The 25,890-nt window shown below is 51.5% G+C and overlaps 1 protein-coding gene across 1 annotated transcript in view; it reads left to right on the top strand.

Annotated features, from left to right (window-relative positions):
• mbtps2 (membrane-bound transcription factor peptidase, site 2) overlaps nucleotides 1-25,890 on the top strand; it is a 194,774-nt gene that overhangs the window by 62,956 nt on the left and 105,928 nt on the right. The window contains exons 2-3 of the mRNA XM_072514446.1: nucleotides 169-317; nucleotides 25,051-25,189. Coding sequence (XP_072370547.1) covers nucleotides 169-317; nucleotides 25,051-25,189 — 288 coding nt within the window. The remainder of the gene's footprint in view (nucleotides 1-168; nucleotides 318-25,050; nucleotides 25,190-25,890) is intronic.

Consider the following 25,890-nt stretch of genomic DNA (forward strand, 5'->3'; position numbering starts at 1 on the left):
TCCCCAGTCTTCTTCTCCCCCCCCCCCCCTCGTCCCCAGTCTTCTTCCCCCCCCCCTCTCTTCCCCAGTCTTCTTCTCCACCTCTTCACCGTGAATGATAATGGGAGATATTTGCGGTTTTGGTTTGTTTGGAGTGATACTGACCCTGATCTTCCTGTGATTGTGCAGTCATCGCCTAGCCTGAAGGTTCGGTATGAGGAATGGCTGGCAAACCATGGGGTCAGCATCGCCCCTTTTCACGTACGCTGGCAAACAACCTTCTTCAACAGGCTCTTTATGAAGCTGGGACGATGGAGGCCTCAGTTACTGTACCTCTGGTAAGTTTGGTTTAAATCCACCTCTCACAATTAATGACCTAGACTGAATTACATCTGGAATCAGTTCATCATTAACACGACCACTAACTGAGGCTCAGTGTGCCGGCTTGAAGTGTGTGTGTACGATTGAACTATTCAGAGACGTTGTGAGATGGAACACAGGCAGCAGGTAATGAGCATTGCAAGAGTTGGGCTGGGATGTCACCACAGTTAGGATTACTGTGGCAGGTGGAGAACATTGGTTAGATCTTATTTGGAGCATGTGAACAGTTCTGGTCTTCATATCTATCAAAAAATTCAACACTGGGCTCACGGAGTACCTGGCTGCTGAGAACGGCAAAGACGCCAACAAAAGCCCTCCAGCTTGTTCCGCTACACGATGCAGGTTCCACCTGCTCCCACTGACCTCTCCTCCACAGCTCATTTCCTCATCGCAATATTTGCCACCCAATCATAATTTCAAAAATTTGGCAATGTGTCCCCCCCCCCCCCCCCCCCCCCCCCCCCCCCCCGGGTTTCAGAAAAGTCCGCTGTACCCGTGGGGCCTTCCCCGCCCACACAAACCACGAGGTCAGTCATTGGCGTTTCTAAAAACGACTTGGAGACAAAGATAGGGAGGTTTGCACTGAGTGCTGAGTTTGGTGCATTTGAGTGCTATAGTGAGAGTTCGGCGAGGAGGGAGCAAGGTGCTCCTTTCATTTCATTTCCTACATTTCCTCAAACCGCGTGAAGGGAGCCGGGGGTTTATAGAGAGTGCAGCTGACTGGGAGCAGAGTCGGACGGCGGAGATCCAGTTGGTTCACAGGGCAGCTACATTCTGTAAGGTAAGAGAGGATGGAGGCATGCTCCTCCTGTAGGATGTGGGTGGTGAGGGATACCACCGGTGTCCCCGCTGACTATACCTGCGGGAAGTGCACCCAACTCCAGCTCCTCAAAGACCGTGTTAGGGAGCTGAAGCTGGATGAACTTCGGATCACCCGGGAGGCAGAGGGGGTAATAGAGAGGGAGTTACAGGGAGGTAGCCACTCCCAAGGTACAGGACAAGAGTAGCTGGGTTACAGTCAGGGGAAGGAAAGCGAACGGGCAGACAGTGCCTCGTGGCCGTTCCCCTTCAAAACAATTATACCATTTTGGATGCTGTTGGGTGGGGTGGATGACCTACCGGGGGAAGGCCCTAGCGGCCAGGTCTCTGGCACTGAGCCTGGCTCTGTGGCTCAGAAGGGAAGGGGGGAGAATAGAAAAACAATAGTGATAGGAGACTCAATGGTTAGGGGAATCGATAGGAGATTCTGTGGTCGCGAGCGAGACTCCCGGAAGGTATGGTGCCTCCCAGGTGCCAGGGCCAGGGATGTCTCGGATCGTGTCTACAGGATTCTTAAGGGGGAGGGGGGCAAATAGAAGTTGTGGTGCACGTAGGCACCAACGACATAGCTAAGAAAAGGGATGAGGATCTAAAATGTGATTTTAGGGAGTTAGGTTGGAAGCTAAAGAGCAGGACAAGCAGAGTAGTGATCTCAGGATTGCTACCGGTGCCACATGCAAGTGAGGCAAGAAACAGAGAACGAGGGCAGCTGAACACATGGCTACAGGGCTGGTGCAGGAGGGAAGACTTCAGATATGTGGTTCATTGGGATACCTTCTGGGGAAGGTGGGACCTGTAGATGAAGGACGGATTGCACCTAAACTGGAGGGGCACCAATATCCTGGGTGGGAGGTTTGCTCGAGCTCTTCGGGAGGGTTTAAACTAGTTTGGCAGGGGGATGGGAACCAGAGCTATGGATCAGAGGATAGGGTAGCTGTTGAACAGGCAGAAATAGTATGCAGCGAGTCTGTGAGGAAGGATAGACAGTTGATGGGGCAAAGTTGCACTCAGTGGAATGGGTTAAAGTGTGTCTGTTTCAATGCAAGGAGTGTCAGGAATAAGGGAGATGAACTTAGAGCATGGATCAGTACTTGGAATTATGATGTTGTGGCCATTACGGAGACATGGATTTCACAGGGGCAGGAATGGTTGTTAGATGTTCCGGGGTTTAGATGCTTCAGAAGAATAGGGAGTGATGTAAAAGAGAAGGGGGCGTGGCACTGTTAATTAGAGAGTGCACCACAGCTGCAGAAAAGGAGGTAGTTGAGGAGGGTTTGTCAACTGAGTCAGTTTGTGTGGAAGTCAGAATCAAGAAAGGAACAGTCACTTTATTGGGAGTTTTCTACAGACCCCCCAATAGCAGCAGAGAGACAGAGGAACAGATTGGGCGGCAGATCTTGGAAAAGTGCAGAAGTAACAGAGTTGTTGTCATGGGTGACTTCAACTTTCCTCATATTGACTGGAATCTCCTTAGTGCAAATGATTTGGATGGAGCAGATTTTGTCAGGTGTGTACAGGAAGGATTCCTGACTCAATATGTAGATAGGCCGACTAGGGGAGAGGCCATATTGGACTTGGTGCTCGGCAACGAACCAGGCCAGGTGTCAGATGTCTCGGTGGGAGAGCGTTTCGGTGACAGTGACCACTACTCCTTGACCTTTACCATAGTCATGGAGAGGGATAAGAACAGACAGTACGGGAGGGTATTTAATTGGGGGAGCGGAAATTATACTGCTATTAGACAGGAGCTGAGAAGCATAAAGTGGGAACAATTGTTCTTGGGGAAATGCACAACAGTAATGTGGGGGTTGTTTAAGGAGCACTTGATGCGAGTGCTGAATAGTTTTGTCCCACTGAGACGAGGAAGGAATGGTAAGGTGAAGGAGCCTTGGATGACAAGAGAAATGGAGCTTCTAGTCAAGAGGAAGGAGGAAGCTTACGTAAGGTTGAGAAAGCAAGGATCTGACTTGGCTCTAGAGGGTTACAAGGTAGCCAGGAAGGAACTCAAAAATGGACTGAGGAGAGCTGAAGGGGGCATGTAAAAGCCCTGGTGGGAAGGATTAGGGAAAACCCCAAGGCGTTCTCCACTTATGTGAGAAATAAGAGGATGATCAGAGTGAGAGTAGGGCCGATCAGGGATAATAGCCTGAAGTCTGAGGAGATGGGGGAAGCCCTAAATGAATATTTTGCTTAAGTATTCACTAGAGAGAGGGACCTTGTTGCTCATGATAACAGTGTGAACCAGGTTAATAGCCTCAAACAGGTTGATATTAAGAAGGAGGATGTGCTGGACATTTTGAAAAGCATCAGGATAGATAAGTCCCCTGGGCTTGATATATCCAAGGTTACAATGGGAAGCGAGGGAGGAGATTGCTGCGTCGTTGGCGATGGTCTTTGCGTCCTCACTCTCCACTGGAGTAGTACCGGATGATTGGAGGGAGGCAAATGTTGTTCCCCTGTTCAAGAAAGGGAATCGGGAAATCCCTGGGAATTACAGACCCATCAATCTTCCGTCTGTGGTGAGCAAAATAGTCAAAAGAATTCTGAGAGATAGGATTTCTGATTATTTAGAAAGACATAGTTTGATTAAAGATAGTCAGCATGGCTTTGTGAGGGGCAGGTCATGCCTCACAAGCCTCATTGAATTCTTTGAGGATGTGACGAGACACATTGATGAAGGTCGGGCAGTGGATATGGTGTATATGGATTTCAGTAAGGCATTTGATAAGTTTCCCCATGGTAGGCTCATTCAGAAAGTTAGGGGGCATGGGATACAGGGAAATTTGGCCGTCTGGATACAGAATTGGCAGGCCGAAGACAGCGAGTGGTAGTGGATGGAAAGTATTCCGCCTGGAGGTCGGTGACCAGTGGTGCCCCGCAAGGATCTGTTCTGGGACCTCTGCTCTTTGTGGTTTTTATAAATGACTTGGATGAGGAAGTGGAAGGGTGGGTTAGTAGGTATGCCGATGACACAAAGCTTGGGGGAGTTGTCGATAGTGTTGAGGGTTGTTGCAGGTTACAACAGGTCATGGACAGGATGCAGAGCTGGGCTGACAAGTGGCAGAAGGAGTTCAACCTTGATAAATGTGAAGTGATTCATTTTGGAAGGTTGAATTTGAATGCTGAATACAGGGTTAAAGGCAGGATTCTTGGAAGTGTGGAGGAACAGAGGGATCTTGGGGTCCATGTACATAGATCCCTCAAAGTTGCCACCCAGGTTGATAGGGTTGGTAAGAAGGCCTATGGTGTGTTGGCTTTCATTAACAGGGGGATTGAGTTGAAGAGCCACGAGGTTTTGCTGTAGCTTTATAAAACCCTAGTTCGACCACACTTGGAATATTGTGTCCGGTTCTGGTCGCATCATTATAGGAAGGATGTGGATGCTTTGGTGGTGGTACAGAGAGACCCGCCCAGCGACCCAACCCGGAGAGGCCCACTTAGCAACCCGATCTACCTGGAGATGGAAGAAAGAAGAATCCACGTGGAGGCCTTGTGGTGAATGTATTATGCCAATAGTCCACCATTGTATTTGTATCTTTGCTGTTGCCCTTGTATTTGTATCTGTGCTATGCTGTTGCCCTTGTTGGCTCCTCCTGTGGGCCATTGTATGGCATTATCCATAGAACATAGAACATAGAAAAATACAGCACAGAACAGGCCCTTCGGCCCACGATGTTGTGCCGAACCTTTGTCCTAGATTAATCATAGATTTCATTGAATTTACAGTGCAGAAGGAGGCCATTCGGCCCTTTGAGTCTGCACCGGCTCTTGGAAAGAGCACCCTACCCAAAGTCAACACTTCCACCCAACACCAAGGGCAATTTGGACATTAAGGGCAATTTATCATGGCCAATTCACCTAACCCGCACATCTTTGGACTGTGGGAGGAAACCGGAGCACCCGGAGGAAACCCACGCAGACACGGGGAGGACGTGCAGACTCCGCACAGACAGTGACCCAAGCCGGAATCGAACCTGGAACCCTGGAGCTGTGAAGCAATTGTGCTATCCACAATGCTACCGTGCTGCCTTTGAGAACAAATAAATCTACACTATCATTTTACTGTAATCCATGTACCTATCCAATAGCTGCTTGAAGGTCCCTAATGTTTCCGACTCAACTACTTCCACAGGCAGTGCATTCCATGCCCCCACTACTCTCTGGGTAAAGAACCTACCTCTGATATCCCTCCTAAATCTTCCACCTTTCACCTTAAATTTATGTCCCCTTGTAATGGTTTGTTCCACCCGGGGAAAAAGTCTCTGACTGTCTACTCTTATCTATTCCCCTGATCATCTTATAAACCTCTATCAAGTCGCCCCTCATCCTTCTCCGTTCTAATGAGAAAAGGCCTAGCACCCTCAACCTTTCCTCGTAAGTCCTACTCTCCATTCCAGGCAACATCCTGGTAAATCTTCTTTGCACCTTTTCCAAAGCTTCCACATCCTTCCTAAAATGAGGCGACCAGAACTGTACACAGTACTCCAAATGTGGCCTTACCAAAGTTTTGTACAGCTGCATCATCACCTCACGGCTCTTAAATTCAATCCCTCTGTTAATGAACGCGAGCACACCATAGGCCTTCTTCACAGCTCTATCCACTTGAGTGGCAACTTTCAAAGATGTATGAACATAGACCCCATGATCTCTCTGCCCCTCCACATTGCCAAGAACTCTACCGTTAACCCTGTATTCCGCATTCATATTTGTCCTTCCAAAATGGACAACCTCACACTTTTCAGGGTTAAACTCCATCTGCCACTTCTCAGCCCAGCTCTGCATCCTATCTATGTCTCTTTGCAGCCGACAACAGCCCTCCTTACTATCCACAACTCCACCAATCTTCGTATCGTCTGCAAATTTACTGACCCACCCTTCAACTCCCTCATCCAAGTCATTAATGAAAATCACAAACAGCAGAGGACCCAGAACAGATCCCTGCGGTACGCCACTGGTAACTGGGATCCAGGCTGAATATTTGCCATCCACCACCACTCTCTGACTTCTATCGGTTAGCCAGTTCGTTATCCAACTGGCCAAATTTCCCACTATCCCATGCCTCCTTACTTTCTGCATAAGCCTACCATGGGGAACTTTATCAAATGCCTGACTAAAATCCATGTACACTACATCCACCGCTTTACCTTCATCCACATGCTTGGTCACCTCCTCAAAGAATTCAATAAGATTTGTAAGGCAAGACCTACCCCTCACAAATCCGTGCTGACTATCCCTAATCAAGCAGTGTCTTTCCAGATGCTCAGAAATCCTATCCTTCAGTACCCTTTCCATTACTTTGCCTACCACCGAAGTAAGACTAACTGGCCTGTAATTCCCAGGGTTATCCCTAGTTCCTTTTTTGAACAGGGGCACGACATTCGCCACTCTCCAATCCCCTGGTACCACCCCTGTTGACAGTGAGGACGAAAAGATCATTGCCAACGGCTCTGCAATTTCATCTCTTGTTTCCCATAGAATCCTTGGATATATCCCGTCAGGCCCGGGGGACTTGTCTATCCTCAAGTTTTTCAAAATGCCCAACACATCTTCCTTCCTAACAAGTATTTCCTCGAGCTTACCAATCTGTTTCACACTGTCCTCTCCAACAATATCGCCCCTCTCATTTGTAAATACAGAAGAAAAGTACTCGTTCAAGACCTCTCCTATCTCTTCAGACTCAATACACAATCTCCCGCTACTGTCCTTGATCGGACCTACCCTCGCTCTAGTCATTCTCATATTTCTCACATATGTGTAAAAGGCCTTGGGGTTTTCCTTGATCCTACCCGCCAAAGATTGTTCATGCCCTCTCTTAGCTCTCCTAATCCCTTTCTTCAGTTCCCTCCTGGCTATCTTGTATCCCTCCAATGCCCTGTCTGAACCTTGTTTCCTCAGCCTTACATAAGTCACCTTTTTCCTCTTAACAAGACATTCAACCTCTCTTGTCAACCATGGTTCCCTCACTCGACCATCTCTTCCCTGCCTGACAGGGACATACATATCAAAGACACGTAGCACCTGTTCCTTGAACAAGTTCCACATTTCACTTGTGTCCTTCCCTGCCAGCCTATGTTCCCAACTTATGCACTTCAATTCTTGTCTGACAACATCATATTTACCCTTCCCCCAATTGTAAACCTTGCCCTGTTGCACGTACCTATCCCTCTCCATTACTAAAGTGAAAGTCACAGAATTGTGGTCACTATCTCCAAAATGCTCCCCCACTAACAAATCTATCACTTGCCCTGGCTCATTACCCAGTACTAAATCCAATATTGCCCCTCCTCTGGTCGGACAATCTACATACTGTGTTAGAAAAGCTTCCTGGACACACTGCACAAACACCACCCCATCCAAACTATTTGATCTAAAGAGTTTCCACTCAATATTTGGGAAGTTAAAGTCGCCCATGACTACTACCCTATGACTTCTGCACCTTTCCAAAATCTGTTCCCCAATCTGTTCGTCCACATCTCTGCTACTATTGGGGTGCCTATAGAAAACTCCTAACAAGGTGACTGCTCCTTTTCTATTTCTGACTTCAACCCATAGTACCTCAATAGGGTGATACTCCTCGAACTGCCTTTCTGCAGCTGTTATACTATCTCTAATTAATAATGCCACCCCCCCCCCCCCCCACCTCTTTTACCACCCTCCCTAATCTTATTGAAACATCTATAACCAGGGACCTACAACAACCATTTCTGCCCCTCTTCTATCCAAGTTTCCGTGATGGCCACCACATCGTAGTCCCAAGTACCGATCCATGCCTTAAGTTCACCCACCTTATTCCTGATGCTTCTTGCGTTGAAGTATACACACTTCAACCCATCTCCGTGCCTGCAAGTACTCTCCTTTGTCAGTGTTCCCTTCCCCACTGCCTCACTACACGCTTTGGCGTCCTGAATATCGGCTACCTTAGTTGCTGGACTACAAATCCGGTTCCCATTCCCCTGCCAAATTAGTTTAAACCCTCCCGAAGTGTACTAGAAAACCTCCCTCCCAGGATATTGGTGCCCTTCTGGTTCAGATGCAACCCGTCCTGCTTGTACAGGTCCCACCTTCCCCAGAAGGCGCTCCAATTATCCAAATACCTGAAGCCCGCTCTCCCTCCACCATTCCTGCAGCCACGTGTTCAGCTGCACTCTCTCCCTATTCCTAGCCTCGCTATCACGTGGCACCGGCAACAAACCAGAGATGACAACTCTGCCTGTCCTGGCTTTTAACTTCCAGCCTAACTCCCTAAACTTGTTTATTACCTCCACACCCCGTTTCCTACCTACGTCGTTGGTACCAAGGAGCACTACGACTTCTGGCTGCTCACCCTCCCCTTAAGGATCCTGAAGACACGATCAGAGACATCCCTGGCCCTGGCACCCGGGAGGCAACATACCTTCCGGGAGTCTCGCTCGCGACCACAGAATCTCCTATCTATTCCCCTAACCATTGAATCTCCTACAACTATTGCTTTTCTATTCGCCCCCTTCCCTTCTGAGCCCCAGAGCCAGACTCAGCGCCAGAGACCTGGCCGCTAGGGCCTTCCCCCGGTAGGTCATCCCCCCCCAACAGCATCCAAAACGGTATACTTGTTTTGAAGGGGAACGGCCACGAGGGATCCCTGCACTTTCTGCCTGTTTGTTTTTTTCCCCCTGACTGTAACCCAGCTATTCTTGTCCTGTACCGTGGGTGTGGTTACCTCCTTGTAACTCTTCTCAATCACCCCCTCTGCCTCCCGGATGATCCGAAGTTCATCCAGCTTCAGCTCCAGTTCCCTAACACGGTCTTTGAGGAGCTGAAGTTGGGTGCACTTCCCGCAGGTATAGTCAGTGGGGAAATCGGTGGTATCCCTCACCACCCACATCCTACAGGAGGAGCATGTAACTGGCCTAGCCTCCATCCCCTCTTACCTGAGAGAATATAGCTGCCCTGTGGACTAACTAGATCTCCGCCCTCCGACCCTGCTCCTAGTCAGCTACACTTTCTGTATACTCCTGGCTCTCTTCGCACTCTTTGTGGAAATGTCGGAAACAAAATGAAAGGAGCACCTTACTCCCTCCTCACCTAACTCCCTCGGTCACCAAACTCTCACTATCGCACTCAAATGCACCAAATTCAGCACTCCCTCGGTCACCAAACTCTCACTATCGCACTCAAATGCACCAAATTCAGCACTCCCTCGGTCACCAAACTCTCACTATCGCACTCAAATGCACCAAATTCAGCACTCCCTCGGTCACCAAACTCTCACTATCGCACTCAAATGCACCAAATTCAGCACTCCCTCGGTCACCAAACTCTCACTATCGCACTCAAATGCACCAAATTCAGCACTCAGTGCAAACAAAGTCTGCACTGTAGGGGATCACTTTTATACTGTGAATCTAGCCTCTGAAAACTGGCCTAATCCAATTAACTAATTAACAAGCTCCAGCTGCAAGTGCCTATAAGTAGAAGCTTGTTTAAAGCTTATTGAAAATTCACCTTCTTCTAAACCAAACAGCAACTTTTAAGTTAATTAACTAAATAAAAGAAAGACTAAACTTTAGATAAAAATGAAGCCTTATACTCCCTCGGTCACCAAACTCTCACTATCGCACTCAAATGCACCAAATTCAGCACTCAGTGCAAAAACCATAGGGGAACATGTTGGGGTCTGTATGGGCTCCGCCCATGGCTCCTCCCCTTGAAGGGAGGTATAAAGAGCAGTCGACCTGTAGGCGGTTCTCAGTATTGGATCAGTCGCAGGCAGGCAGGAAGTTGATTAAAGCCACAGTTTAATCCCGTCTCGAGTGAATTGATGGTCGCATCAATTTAATCAACTTAAACACAACTCTGGAATCGGCCCTCAAACCTGACCGACTGGAACGCGATCCGCAGGTGAAAGAAATTTTTTCGCACTGGCTCCGCTGCTTCAAGGCCTACCTCGCAGCGTCCTCCACGCCTCCCGTCACCGATGAACAGAATCTGAGCCTCCTCCACGCACGGGTGAGCCATCGAATCTCTGTTCAACTCGACGAAGCCTCCTCCTACGCAGACGCCCTCGCGATACTCAAACGCCTCTATGTACGGCCCGTGAACGAGGTCTACGCATGACACAGCCTCACCACTCGCCACCAGCGCCCCGGGGAATCGCTAGAAGACTACCTACGCAACCTCAAAGTCCTCTCACGCAGCTGCAACTACCAGGCCGTTACGGCCTCTCAACATATGGAACTTGCCGTCCGAGACGTCTACGTGGCGGAAGTCCGGTCTAACTACGTGAGACAGCGCCTACTCGAAAAGGGGGCTCTGGACCTGGATCAGACGGTAAAGTTAGCCTCCTCTCTGGAAGTAGCGTTCCAGAGCCTTAATGCATTCCCGGCTGACCACGCGACCCCCCTCGTGGACTCCCGACCAAAGACTACCCCAGGCCTGTGCCGCGCGGCCGCCTGCCCACCATGGGGGTCGACCCTGCCATTTCCGCAGCCAGTCCCAACACCCCCGGCAGCACTGCCTGGCCCGTAACACGAACTGCAGCAACAGTAAAGGACACTTCACCAAAGTTTGCCTGGCCAGGTCCAAGAACATCTAACTCACAGGCCCGATCCTCAGACTCACAGGTCCACAGACCCCGCAGTGTGGCAGCGGGTCTGCCGACTCCGCCTCCTGTAGACGAGTCATCAGCCTGCTATCCGTGGGGGCAGCCATTTTCCAGCCCTCACAGCACGTGCGACTCACGGGGACCGCCATCTAGGCCATCCTCCCCCATGCGGCCAGCCACGTGCGAACCATGGGGGCCGCCATCTTAGATGCCATCTTCCTCCGCGCCCGCCACGCTCGACCAACGGGGGCCACCATCTGCTACGCCGCTCGACGCGTACGATCAACAAGGACAGCCATCGCGGAACCGCCCCAGCATCTCCGACCACGCCGGCTACCCGCAACTCAGTGCGGTCACCCTGGACCAGTCGTGACCCAAGCACCTCTGGAGCTCCATGATGACCCTCCGGGTAAACGGGCACGAGACACCTTGCCTTTTCGACTCCGGGAGCACAGAGAGCTTCATTCACCCGGACATGGTAAGACGCTGCTCGCTCCCAATTTTCCCGGCGCACCAAACCATCTCCCTCGCCTCTGGGTCGCACTCGGTGCAAATCCGATGGTGCACTACCACAACCCTAGCAATACAGGGTGCCGAGTACGCCAATTTTAAATTATATGTGCTCCCAGACCTCTGCGCTCCTCTCCTATTGGGACTAGATTTTCAATGCAACCTCAGGAGCCTAACCCTGAAGTTCGTGGGGCCCCTACCCCCACCCACCATATGCAGCCTCGCAACCCTAAAAGTCGACCCTCCCCCACTCTTCGCAAACCTCACCGCTGACTGCAAACCAGTCGCCACCAGAAGCAGGCGGTATAGCATACAGGACAGGACGTTCATTAGGTCTGAGGTCCAGCGACTCTTGCGGGAGGGAGTCATCGAGGCCAGCAATAGCCCCTGGAGAGCTCAGGTGGTGGTCGTCAAGACTGGGGAAAAGACCTGGATGGTTGTAGATTACAGCCAAACCATAAATCGGAACACGCAACTCGATGCGTACCCCCTTCCCCGGATTGCAGACATGGTAAATCAAATCGCACACTACCAGGTGTTCTCCACGGTGGATCTGAAGTCTGCATACGACCAGCTCCCAATCCACCCGGAGGATCGCCACTACACGGCTTTTGAGGCAACGGCCACCTTTTCCGCTTCCTCCGGGTCCCCTTTGGCGTCACGAACGGGGCTTCGGTGTTCCAAAGAACAATGGACCGAATGGTGGACCGGTACAGGCTGTGGGCCACATTTCCGTACTTGGACAATGTCACCATCTGCGGCCATGATCAGCAGGACCACGACGCCAACCTCCACATATTTCTCCGAACCGCCCAAACCCTAAACCTCACTTACAACAAGGAGAAATGCGTTTTCTGCACAACCAGACTAGCCATCCTCGGCTATATCATGGAAAACGGGGTTCTCGGACCCGACCCTGACCGTCTGCGCCCCCTCCTGCAACTCCCCCTCCCCCACTGCCCCAAGGCCCTGAAGAGGTGCCTCGGGTTCTTTTCGTATTATGCCCAGTGGGTCCCCAACTATGCGGACAAAGCCCACCCACTTATCAAGGCTACCATCTTCCCACTGGTGACTGAGGCCCGCCAGGCCTTCAGCTGCATCAAGGCGGACATCGCCAAAGCCGTGATGCGTGCGGTGGACAAGTCCGTCTCCTTCCAGGTGGAGAGCGACGCATCAGAGGTCGCTCTCGCCGCTACCCTCAATTAAGCAGACAGACCGGTAGCATTTTATTCGCGCACCCTCACCACCTTTGAAATTCGGCACTCCTCAGTCGAAAAAGAGGCCCAAGCTATCGTGGAAGCCGTACCGCACTGGAGGCACTACCTCGCTGGTAGGAGGTTTACCCTCATCACCGACCAACGATCGGTAGCCTTAATGTTCGATAATACGCAGCGGGGCAAAATCGAGAACGATAAGATCTTGAGGTGGAGGATCGAACTCTCCACCTATAATTACGATATAGTATATCGTCCTGGGAAGCTCAATGAGCCCCCAGATGCCCTGTCCCGCTGCACATGCGCCAGCGCGCAAGATGACCGACTACGGGCTATCCACGATGACCTCTGCCACCCGGGGGTCACCCGGCTTATCCACTATATCAAGGCCTGCCCTACTCCACCGAGGAGGTCAGAGCCATAACCAGGAACTGCCAGATCTGTGTGGAGTGTAAACCGCACTTCTGTCGACTGGATAAGGCCCACCTGGTAAAGGCATCCCGGCCCTTTGAGCGCCTCAGTATCGATTTCAAAGGGCCCCTCCCCTCCAATAACCGCAATACATATTTCCTCAATATTATTGATGAGTTCTCCCGTTTCCCCTTTGCAATCCCTTGCCCCGACATGACCACGTCCACCGTCATTAAAGCCCTGCATAGTGTCTTCACCCTGTTTGGTTTCCCCAATTATATCCACAGTGACCGGGGCTCGTCATTCATGAGCGACAAACTGCGTCAGTACCTGCTCAGTAAGGGCATCGCCTCGAGCAGGACAACCAGTTATAATCCCTGGGGAAACGGGCAGGTGGAAAGGGAGAACGCGACGGTCTGGAAGACCGTCCTACTGACTCTGCGGTCCAGGAATCTTCCAGTTTCTCACTGGCAGGAGGTCCTCCCCGATGCGCTCCACTCTATTAGGTCCCTACTTTGCACAGCCACAAACGAGACCCCTCATGACCACCTATTTGTTTTCCCTAGGAGATCCACCTCAGGGGCTTCGCTTCCGTCCTGGCTGAAGACACCGGGGCCAGTCCTACTCAGAAAACACGTCAGGAGCCATAAGTCCGATCCTCTGGTAGAGAGGGTCCAGCTCCTACACTCCAACCCCGCTTATATCGAACACCCCAATGGCCATCAGGATACGGTCTCCCTCGGGGATCTGGCGCCCGCCGGTTCCACCACCACCGCCCCTTCACCATATCCCGCCCAACCTACCATGACCAGCGCCCCGCCCCTATAAGGCTCCCACGCTCCCTCCCGCCCGCCATCCCGCCTTCAGCGATCCACAGGAATGAAGCTCCAGAAGAGATGCTCCCGGAGTCCACCTCTGTACCTGCGCCAGCGCCCTCACTACCGATGCCAGCACGGACGAGCTTGACACCCGAGCTAGTAACAACGCCAGAGCTTCGGCGATCACAGCGCACAATCCTTGCGCCAGACCCGTCACCCCCGTCGGACTTCATTTTTTTAACAGGGGGTGAATGTGGTGAATGTATTATGCCAATAATCCACCATTGTATTTGTATCTGTGCTGTTGCCCTTGTGGGCTCCTATGGGCCATTGTATGGCATTATCTATAGGGAAACATGTTGGGGCCTGTATGGGCTCCGCCCATGACTCCTCCCCTTGAAGGGAGGTATAAAGAGCAGTCGACCTGTGGGCGGTTCTCAGTATTGGATCAGTCGCAGGCAGGCACTGTTCTAAGTTGATTAAAGCCACAGTTTACTTCTACTCCCGTCTCGAGTGAATTGATGGTCGCATCAGGCCTGACCGGGCCTTCTTCAAGACTCGACCCCAGGAGCACCCAGAGGGGGAACAGACCACGGGACTTAGCCCAACCTGCCTCAGGAAGCCCCTGCCCACGACCCAGGACCCCCAAAATGGCGGAGACCCCGCGCGAAGACCCGAACACGCTTAAAGGTATTCCCGTGCCCGCAGTACACCGGGACCCATCCGGATCGCAAACATGCCCCCCTAGCAATCCCTCTACTTCAACCAGCGCCCGGGACCCTGCCAGACGCGACCCCGGAAATGTAACCAGCGCCCTGGTCCCCGCCAACGCCCTGGACCCCACCAGACGCATCCACCTACCTTCCACAAGGTCAAACTTCTCCCATCGGATCCCAGGACCATCCAGCCGCAGCCGCTGACCGAGGAAGCGAGGGAAATGCGGCGGTCTGCAGGTTAGACTGAAGCAACGCGGTTTCAAGACTCCCTCTCCCCAGCATACTCCTGGCAAACGTCCAAATGATCGAAAACAAGCTGGATGAACTTAATGCCAGACTTTTAAAAAATATATATATTTTATTCAAATTTTTTCGGTCAAACAAGAACAGTACAGGATTTTCCCCTTTATACAACTTTAAAACAATATAAATAATAATGACCGTTTTTTTTAAACAAATAAATAATATTAACTAACCGGCAACTGCCAACAACAAAATAATAACTCTCCAAGACAATAAAGTCCCACGCGCCAGTATAAATAACTAATATACAAACAACCATAGGAAACCCCTGAGGGCCCACGTGGGCCCTCCCCCCCCCCCCCCCTGCTGGGTTGCTGCTGCTACCTTCTCCATTTCCCTTATCGTTCTGCGAGGTAGTCAAGGAACGGTTGCCACCGCCTGGTGAACCCTTGAGCCGAACCTCTTAGTGCGTACTTTATCCGCTCCAATTTTACAAACCCTGCCATGTCGTTTATCCAGGCCTCCATGCCCGGGGGTTTAGCTTCTTTCCACATAAGTAGAATCCTTCGCCGGGCTACTAGGGACGCAAAGGCCAAAACATCGGCCTCTCGCCTCCTGCACTCCCGGCTCATCTGCAACCCCAAATATAGCCAACCCCCAGCCTGGTTCGACCCGGACCCCCACCACCTTTGAAATCACTTTTGCCACACCCACCCAGAACCCATGCAATACCGGACATGACCAAAACATTTGGGTGTGGTTCGCCGGGCTTCCCGCGCATCTCCCGCACCTATCCTCCACTCCAAAAAATCTACTCAGCCTTGCTCCCGTCATATGCGCCGTGTGTAGAACCTTGAATTGTATCAGGCTGAGCCTGGCACACGAGGACGAAGAGTTTACCCTACTTAGGGCATCTGCCCACAGCTCCTCCTCAATCTCTTCCCCCAGCTCCTCCTCCCATTTTCCCTTCAGCTCCTGTACCATCGTCTCCCCCTCATCTCTCATTTCCCTATATATATCTGACACCCTACCATCACCCACCCATGCCCCCGAAATCACTCTGTCCTGGATCTCTTGCGCCGGGAGCTGCGGAAATTCCCTCACCTGTTGCCTCACAAATGCTCTCACTTGCATATAGCGAAATGCATTCCCAGGTGGCAACCCATATTTTTCTGTCAGTGCTCCCAGACTCGCGAATGTCCCGTCTAAGAACAAGTCCTTCAATTTCGCAATTCCTGCTCGCTGCCAAGATTTAAATCCCCCATCTATCCTTCCCGGGACGAACCTATGGTTGTTCCTTATCGGGGACCACACTGAGGCACCCGCCACTCCCTTATGCCGTCTCCACTGCCCCCAAATCTTTAGTGTTGCCACCACCACTGGACTTGTGGTGTACTTTTTCGGGGAGAACGGTAAAGGCGCCGTCACTAATGCTTGCAGGCAGGTTCCCCTACAGGACGCCATCTCTAGTCTTTTCCACGCCGCTCCCTCCCCTTCCCCCATCCACTTGCATACCATTGTTATATTGGCGGCCCAATAATAGTCACTTAAGCTCGGCAGTGCCAGTCCCCCCTATCCCTGCTACGCTGCAGAAACCCCCTCTTCACTCTTGGGGTCTTCCCAGCCCACACAAAGCTCATAACGCTCTTATCCACTTTTTTGAAAAAAGCCTTGGTAATCATCACAGGGAGGCACTGGAACACAAAAAGAAATCGCGGAAGGACCACCATTTTGACCACCTGCACCCTGCCCGCCAGTGACAGGGGCACCATGTCCCATCTCCTAAAATCCTCTTCCATCTGCTCCACCAATCTTCCTAAATTAAGCTTATGCAAGGTTCCCCAGTTCCTGGCTATCTGGATCCCTAGGTACCGAAAATCCCTTGTTACTCTCCTCAGCGGCAAATCATCTATTCCCCTGTTCTGTTCCCCAGGGTGCATCACAAACAGCTCACTCTTCCCCATATTCAGTTTATATCCCGAAAATTCCCCAAACTCCCTGAGTGTCTGCATTATCTCGGGCATCCCATCCACTGGGTCCGCGACATACAACAACAAATCATCCGCGTATAATGACACCCGGTGCTCTTCTCCCCCCCTAAGTACCCCCCTCCACTTCCTAGAGCCCCTCAGCGCTATGGCCAGTGGCTCAATTGCCAACGCAAACAGTATCGGGGACAGGGGACACCCCTGTCTTGTCCCTCTATATAGACGGAAGTAGTCAGATCTCTGCCTGTTTGTGATCACACTTGCCACCGGGACCCTATATAAAAGCTGAACCCACCCAATAAACCCCTCTCCAAATCCAAATCTCCTCAACACTTCCCACAGGTAATCCCACTCCACTCTATCAAATGTTTTCTCAGCATCCATCGCCACCACTATCTCCGGCGGGGACATCATCATCACACCTAGCAGCCTCCGTATATTAGTGTTCAACTGTCTCCCCTTAACAAACCCAGTTTGATCCTCGTGAACCACCCCTGGAACATAATCCTCGATCCTCGTCGCCATCACCTTGGCCAAGAGCTTGGCATCCACATTCAGAAGGGAGATAGGCCTGTAAGACCCACACTGCAGCGGGTCTTTGTCCCTCTTCAGGAGCAACGATATCGTCGCCTCCGACATCGTTGGGGGCAACGTCCCCCCTTCCCTGGCCTCGTTAAAGGTTCTCGTCAGAAGCGGGGCTAGTAGGTCCATATATTTCCTATAAAATTCCACCGGGAACCCATCTGGTCCCGGGGCCTTCCCTGCCTGCATGCTCCCAATCCCTTTTACCACCTCCTCCACCTCAATCTGTGCTCCCAATCCTGTCCTCTCCTGCTCCTCCACCTTCGGGAATTCCAGCTGATCCAGGAAGTGCATCATTCCCTCCTTCCCTTCCGGGGGTTGAGCCTTATACAGCATCTCATAGAATGCCTTAAACACCCCGTTCACCCTCTCTGCTCCCCGTTCCATCTCACCCTCCTCATCCCTCACCCCACCTATCTCCCTCGCCGCCCCTCTCTTCCTCAATTGTTGGGCCAGTAACCGGCTCGCCTTCTCTCCGTACTCATACTGTACACTCTGTGCCTTCCTCCATTGTGCCTCTGCTCTGCCCGTGGTCAGCAAGTCAAATTCCGTCTGCAACCTTCATCTTTCCCTGTACAGTCCCTCATCCGGAGCCTATGCATATTGCCTATCCACCCTCAAAATTTCTCTCAACAATCGCTCCCTCTCTTTACTCTCTTGTTTCCCCTTATGGGCCTTTATGGAAATCAGTTCCTCTCTGATCACCGCCTTCAGTGCCTCCCAGACCACTCCCACCTGAACCTCTCCATCATCGTTAATCTCCAGGTACCTTTCGATACATCCCCTCACCCTTACACACACACCCTCATCTGCCAACAGTCCCATATCTAATCTCCAGAGTGGGTGCCGTTCCTTTTCCTCTCCTATTACCAGATCTACCCAATGTGGGGCATGGTCCGAGATGGCTATGGCCGAATACTCCGTCCCTGTCACCTTCGGGATCAGTGCCCTTCCCAGGACAAAGAAGTCTATCCGAGAATACACCTTGTGGACATGAGAGAAGAAGGAAAACTCCCTACTCCTGGGCCTAGTGAATCTCCAGGGGTCTACTCCTCCCATCTGCTCCATGAAGTCCTTAAGCACCTTGGCCGCTGCCGGCCTCCTCCCGGTCCTAGACCTGGACCGGTCCAGCCCTGGATCCTGCACCGTGTTGAAATCTCCCCCCATTACCAACTTTCCCGCCTCCAGGTCCGGGATACGCCCCAGCATACGCTTCATGAAGTTTGCATCATCCTAGTTCGGGGCATATATGTTCACCAGAACCACTCACCATCACGTATCTACCCCCACTGTCCGCTACTATGGTCCTTGCCTCAAACACTACCCGTTTCCCCACTAATATAGCCACCCCTCTATTTTTTGCATCCAAGCCCGAATGAAATACCTGTCCCAGATTTACGTAATCTGACCTGACCCGCCAGTTTCAGATTTGTCTCCTGTAGCATGACCACATCTGCCTTTAATTTCTTTCGGTGCGCGAGTACCCTTGCCCTCTTAATCGGCCCATTCAGCCCTCTCACATTCCACGTGATCCCCTTTTTTAGACCAGCTCCTCACCCGGTTCCCACACTCCCGTTTGTCCCCCCGACGGTGTCCTCCCGTCCCGACCACCCCGCCCCATAACAGCTCCCCCTTTCCCTTAGCAGCCGCAACCCAGTTAACCCCCCCCCCCCCCCCGCTAGATCCCTTTCTAGCGTAATTGCTCCCCCCATGTTACTCCCAGAAGTCAGCAAACTCTGGCTGACCTCGGCTTCCCCCGTTTATCCTTGGCCCCCCATTGTGTAAGGCCCCCTCCTTCCTGCGCTCCCTTTCCCGCCACAATTACCATAGCGCGGGAACAAAGCCTGCGTTTCCCATTCGGCCCCGCCCCTAATGGCGCAGCTCCCTCTCTCCTTCCCCCTCTCCTTCCCCCTCTCCTTCCCCACCGGCGCCCACAGTTCACCATACCCCCCCCACAACGAGGGGAATAGAGAAAATTCCCCCCCCCCTTCCCCGTCCCATACAATCCTCCCACTACTTTATTACAGAAACTCTTTCTCTCTCCAGTCTAGTCCAACTTCTCCTCTACAATAAATGTCCACGCCTCTTCTGCCGTCTCGAAGTAGTGATGTTCCCTTGGTGTGTAACCCACAGTCTCGCTGGCTGCAGCATTCCAAATTTAACTTTCTATGTAGCACCGCCTTGGCCCGATTGAAACTCGCCCTCCTTCTCGCCACCTCCGCACTCCAATCCTGGTACACGCAGATCACCGCATTCTCCCACCTGCAGCTCCGTGTCTTTTTCGCCCATCTCAGGACCATCTCCCTGTCCTTATAGCGGTGAAACCTCACCACTATGGCTCGAGGTATTTCTCCTGCCTTTGGTCTTCGCGCAAGGACTCGATATGCTCCCTCCACTTCCAAGGGGCCCGTCGGGGCCTCCGGTCCCATTAACGAGTGAAGCAATGTGCTCACATATGCCCCGACGTCCGCCCCCTCTGCACCTTCGGGAAGACCCAAAACTCTTAAATTCTTCCTCCTCGAGTTATTCTCCAGGGCTTCCAGCCTCTCTACACACCTTTTATGCAGTGCCTCGTGCGTCTCTGTCTTCACCACCAGGCCCTGTATTTCATCCTCATTCTCAGCAGCCTTTGCCTTCACATCACGAAGCTCCAACTCCTGCGTCTTCTGTGCCTCCTTTAGCCCTTCAATCGCCTGTAGCATCGGGGCCAACACCTCCTTCTTCAGCTCCTCCACACAGCGCCGCAGGAACTCTTGCTGTTCCGGGCCCCACACCGAACGGCCTCCTTCCGCCGCCATCTTGCTTCGCGCTTCCCTTCCTTGCCACTGCTCCTGAGGATCCTCTGCAATCCAGCCATTACTCTCTTTCTCCATATATATCCGGGGGGATTCCCTTCTATTTCACCGCACAATGGTTTTAGCCGTCAAAAATTGCCGTTGGGGCTCCTAATAAGAGCCCAAATGTCCGTCCCAACGGGAGGTGCCGAAACGTGCGACTCAGCTGGTCATCGCCGCACCCGGAAGTCCATCGCCGCACCCGGAAGTCCCTTAATGCCAGACTTAACTCTCAAAGGGAAGTAAGAGACTGCTTTGTGGTCTGTTTCACAGAGACTCACCCCCACCACACCGGACTGTGCCATACAACCTGAAGGCTTCTCAATTCACTGGGCGGACCGCACCGCGTCATCAGGCAAAGCGAAGGGTGGAGGGGTTTGCCTCCTCATCAACGCCTCCTGGTGCTTGGATATGGCGACCCAGGCGACCTACTGCTCCCAGACCTGGAATACCTGACCGTGAAGTGCTGCCCATACTATCTTCCACATGAGTTCACTTCAGCCATTATCACAGCGGTCTACATCCCACCCCAGGCAGAAGTGAGGAAGGCGCTGGACGAACTATACACAGTTATAAACAAGTACGAAACAGAACACCCGGAGGCCTTGTTCACCGTGGCCGGAGATTTCAACAAGGCCAACCTCAAGAGTGTAGTGCCAAAATTCCACCAGCACATCTCCTGTCCCACCAGGGGCGACAACACTCTTGACCACTGCTACTCAAAAATCAAGGGTGCCTACCGTTCCATCCCCCGACCGCACTTTGGGGACGGTGCTCCTTCTCCCGGCATACAAGCAGAAACTCAAGCGGGAGAATCCAGCTAAGAAGGTCGTGCAGTGCTGGTCCGAGGAAACAGAAGAGCTCTTATGTGACTGCTTAGAGTCAGTGGTCTGGTACATATTTAAGAACTCAGCGACCAACTTAAATGAGTATGCCACCACCGTCACAGACTTCATCAGCACATATGTAGACGACTGCGTGCCAAAGAAAGCAGTACGTGCGTTCCCCAAACGGAAACCATGGCTCAATCGTGAGATTGACTCCCTACTGAAGGACAGATCTGAGGCGTTCAAGGCAGACGACCCTGACCTATACAAGAAATCTAGGTACGACCTCCGCAAAGCCATCCGAGGTGCCAAGAGAGAATATCAAACCAAGCTAGAGTCACAGACAGACTCTCGGCGACTGTGGCAAGGACTAAACAACATAGCGGGCTACAAAGCGAAGCCGAACAGTATCTTCGGCAGCAACGCACCCCTCCCCGTTGAACTCAATGCATTCTATGCTCGGTTCGAGCAGGTAACCAACAATCCGCTGTCGAGTGCCCCAGCAGCCCATAATTCACCCATACCCATTATCACAGCTTCCGAAGTCAGATCAGCCTTCCTGAAAGTGAACCCTCGGAAGGCGAGGGGCCCGGACGAGATCCCTGGTCGTGCACTCAGAGCCTGCGCGGACCAGCTGGCAGATGCGTTCGCGGACATCTTTAACCTGTCCCGACTCCACTCCGAGGTCCCCACCTGCTTCAAGAAGACCACCATTATACCGGTGCCAAAGAAGAACCAGGCAACGTGCCTCAATGACTACCGTCCGGTGGCCCTGACTTCAGTCGTAATGAAGTGCTTCGAGAGGTTGATCATGAACTCATCACCTCCATACTCCCAGAAAGCCTTGATCCACTGCAATTCGCATACCGCTGCAACCGGTCCACATCAGACTCCATTTCACAGGCCCTACACTCATCCCTAGAGCATCTCGACAACAAGGACTCCTACTTAGTGACCACAGCTCCGCCTTCAATACCATAATCCCAGCCAAGCTCATATCAAAGTCCAAAACCTAGGACTTGGCTTCCCACTCTGCAACTGGATCCTCGATTTTCTGACCAACAGACCACAATCAGTAAGAATAAATAACACTTCCTCCACAATAGTCCTCAATACCGGGTCTCCGCAAGGCTGCGTACTTAGCCCCCTACTCTACTCCCTGTATACACATGACTGTGTGGCAAAATGTGGTTCCAACTCCATCTACAAGTTTGCTGACGATACGACCATAGTGCGCCGGATCTCGAATAACGACGAGTCAGAATACAGGAGGGAGATAGAGAACCTAGTGGAGTGGTGCAGCGACAACAATCTCTCCCTCAATGCCAGCAAAACTAAAGTGCTGGTCATTGACTTCAGGAAACAAAGTACTGTACACACCCCTGTCAGCATCAATGGGGCCGAGGTTAGCAGTTTCAAATTCCTAGGGGTGCACATCTCAAAAAATCTGTCCTGGTCCACCCACGTCGACGCTACCACCAAGAAAGCACAACAGCGCCTATACTTACTCAGGAAACTAAGGAAATTCGGCATGTCCACATTAACCCTTACCAACTTTTACAGATGCACAACATCCTATCTGGCTGCATCACAGCCTGGTATGGCAACTGCTCGGCCCAGCACCGCAAGAAACTTCAGAGAGTCGTGAACACAGCCCAGTCCATCACACGGCCCTGCCTCCCATCCATTGACTCCATTTACACCTCCCACTGCCTGGGGAAAGTGGGCAGCATAATCAAAGACCTCTCCCACCCGGCTTACTCACTCTTCCAACTTCTTCCATCGGGCAGGAGATACAGAAGTCTGAGAACACGCACGAACAGATCAAAAACAGCTTCTTCCCCACTGTTACCAGATTCCTAAACGACCCTCTTATGGACTGACCTGATTAACACTACACCCCTCTATGCTTGACCTGTTGCTGGTGTTATCTAGTTACAGTGTGTACCTTGTGTTGCCCTATTATGTCTTTTCTTTTATTCCCTTTTCTTCCCATGTACTTAATGATCTGTTGAACTGCTCGCAGAAAAATACTTTTCACTGTACCTCTGTACACGTGACAATAAACAAATCCAATCCAGAGGAGATTTACCAGGATGCTGCCTGGACTGGAGGACATGTCTTATGAAGAAAGGTTGAGGGCTTTTCTCACTGGAGCGAAGAAGGCAGAGAGGTGACTTGATAGAGGTGTACAAGGCGATGAGAGGAATGGATAGAGTGGATAGCCAGAGACTTTTCCCCAGGGTGGAAATGGCTGTGACGAGGGGACATAATTTTGAGGTGATTGGAGGAAGGTATAGGGGAGATGTCAGAGGTCGGTTCTTTACACAGAAAGTGGTGTGTGTGTGGAATGCACTGCCAGCGGAGATGGTGGAGTCAGAGTCATTAGGGACATTTAAGCGACTCTTAGGCACATGGACAGCAGTAAATTGAAGGGGTGTAGGTTAGGTTGATCTTAGATTAGGATAAATGGTCGGCACAACATTGTGGGCTGAAGGGCCTGTACTGTGCTGTACTGTTCTATGTTCTGAAACACAAACTGAAACCTGGGCAGCATCATCATTTTCACTGTCTGCATGTGTCCAACCAACGACAGCGGCAACATATCTAACCTCTTAAAATCCACCTTCATCCCCTCCACCAATCGAGACAGGTTCAATCTATGCAGCTGGGCCCAGCTTCACGCAACCTGGATACCAAGGTAACTGAAGCTCGTCCCCACCATGCGGAATGGCAACTCCCCATATCTCCTTTCCTGCCTTCTGACACTGATCAGGAACACCTCACCCTTTCCCATGTTCAACTTGTATCCCAGAAACCAGCCAAATTCCCCCAAGATCTCCATAATCCCCCCAATGCTGCCCTGACAATCCCCACCCAACTGCGCCACACCAACCACACCCATGTCAGCAACCCTCCCCTCTCCTCCCCCCTCCACCCTTAAATCCCCACTTCCACCTGACAACCTCCACCTCACTCCCGTTAATTAGCCTGCCCAGCTAGCATGGTGCCCCCCACACAAGGCCTCTCACTCCCCCTCACCCCTCCAGTCCCCCCGCCCCCCCCCCGCTCAATCCACCCCACCGCTAACAAACAAAGAAAAACAGAAGGCGCATTCACCATCACCACTATCCCATTGAAACCCACCCTAAACTACCCTCCCGGTACAAGCTCCTCCCCAAATGTTACCATCCTCGCACACCTCCTCTGGCGAGTCAAAATAAAACTCCTGTTTCTAATGTGTCACCCACTAGCGGGCAGGGTGCAAAACCCCGAACTTGCCCCTGTTCTTAAAGACGGCAGCCTTTATCTGGTTGAACCCGGGCCTCCTCATCACCAGCTCCGCACCCAGGTGCTGGACGACCCTCAGCTCGCTCCCTTCCCAGGTGCACCTCCTGGTCTGCCTCGCCCATTTCAAGATCTTTTCTTTGTCCAAAAATCGATGCAGCCGCACCACCATCACAGTCGGCAGCTCCCCCACCTTCAGCTTCCTCAGTGCCCTGTGTGCCTAATCCACTTCGAGGGGCCGGTTGAAGGCTCCCTCTCCCATCAACGTCTCCAGCATTGGGGCGGCATGGTGGCGCAGTGGTTAGCACTGGTGCCTCAAAGCGCCGAGGACCCAGGTTCGATCCCGGCCCTGGGTCGCTGTCCGTGTGGAGTTTGCACGTTTTCCCCGTGTCTGCGTGGATTTTGTCCCCACAACCCGAAGATGTGTAGGGTAGGTGGATTGACCACGCTAAATTGCCCCTTCCCCACCGAATGGGGTTTATTCTTTGAGCGCAACATGTGTGAGTGTGCCCAAGGAAGGTAATACTTTATAGACCTATATTTCTGTTCAGAAATATGTGCTGCTGGAACAATGGCCTAATCTTCCCTTTCAGGCAGATATAAAATATCCCATGGTACAATTTGAAGAGCAAAGAGGTTCTCCCAATATTTCTCCATCAACCCACATTGGACAATCTGCTCGTTTATCTCATGTATGTGTAAGAACGTGCTGTGTGCAAATTGGCCACTATGTTTCCTACATTCTATTTCAAAAATGTTGCATCAGCTGTACAATACTATTGCATGTCCTGAAGTTGGGAAAGTTGTCTAATGATTGTCAGATGTGAGTGAAGTAGTTGGATCGCTAATTTATTTTCCAGGTTCAGTCTGGGAATGGCCTTTGGTGTGGTCTCTATGTTTGTTTCAATGCTGCTTCTGGCCAAAACATTCTCACAGACATTGGCCCTGATGACAGCAGAGGGCCCTACACCCGAGAACGAACGCATCCTACAAGTTGTGGTAAGTGGCCTTAACCCAGAGGTAAACAGAGATTTGAGAAGTTGGACCTTTTTCCATTGGAGTTAATAAACCTGCAGACTGTGATGGGGCTTTGATAGGGTCAGTAGTGACGGGTTGTTTGCACTAGATAACGAGAAGAGCAAATTTTAGATGCGAAGAAAAGGAATTGATGAGATTCAAAAATACAGATCTTGTGGCGTTAAAGGACAGTCCAGCTTCTCAGCAGCAGAATGGTGTCTAATATCATAGAATGGAGGAGATCATTGTATCTGTGCTGGAGAAATGCAGCTACTCACACTCCCTGTCCTTTCCCCGCAACTCTGCAAACTTCATCTCCTTTGGGTGTGTACGGAATTGGAGGAGGCACTGCCATAATTTTCCAATCTTCCTTTGATACAGGAATAATACCAGAGGAATGGGGAACTGCAAATGTTACACTCCTGTTCAAAAAAGAGGTGTATGGATAAGCTCAGCCACTACAGGCCAGTTAGCTTACCTTCCGTGTGAGGAACCTTTCAGAAACAGTTATTCGGGACAAAATTACGTCACATGGACATATGTGAGTTAATTCAGAAAAGCCATCACAGATTTGTTAAGGACCACTCATAAGACCATAAGAGTGGAATCAGGTCACTCGGCCCATCAATCATGGCTTATTTCTTTCTCATCCCCATTCTCCTGCCCGATCCCTTTATGTTTAG

The sequence above is a fragment of the Scyliorhinus torazame genome, chromosome 8, assembly GCF_047496885.1.
Source record: "Scyliorhinus torazame isolate Kashiwa2021f chromosome 8, sScyTor2.1, whole genome shotgun sequence".
Classification (NCBI taxonomy): Eukaryota; Metazoa; Chordata; class Chondrichthyes; order Carcharhiniformes; family Scyliorhinidae; genus Scyliorhinus; species Scyliorhinus torazame.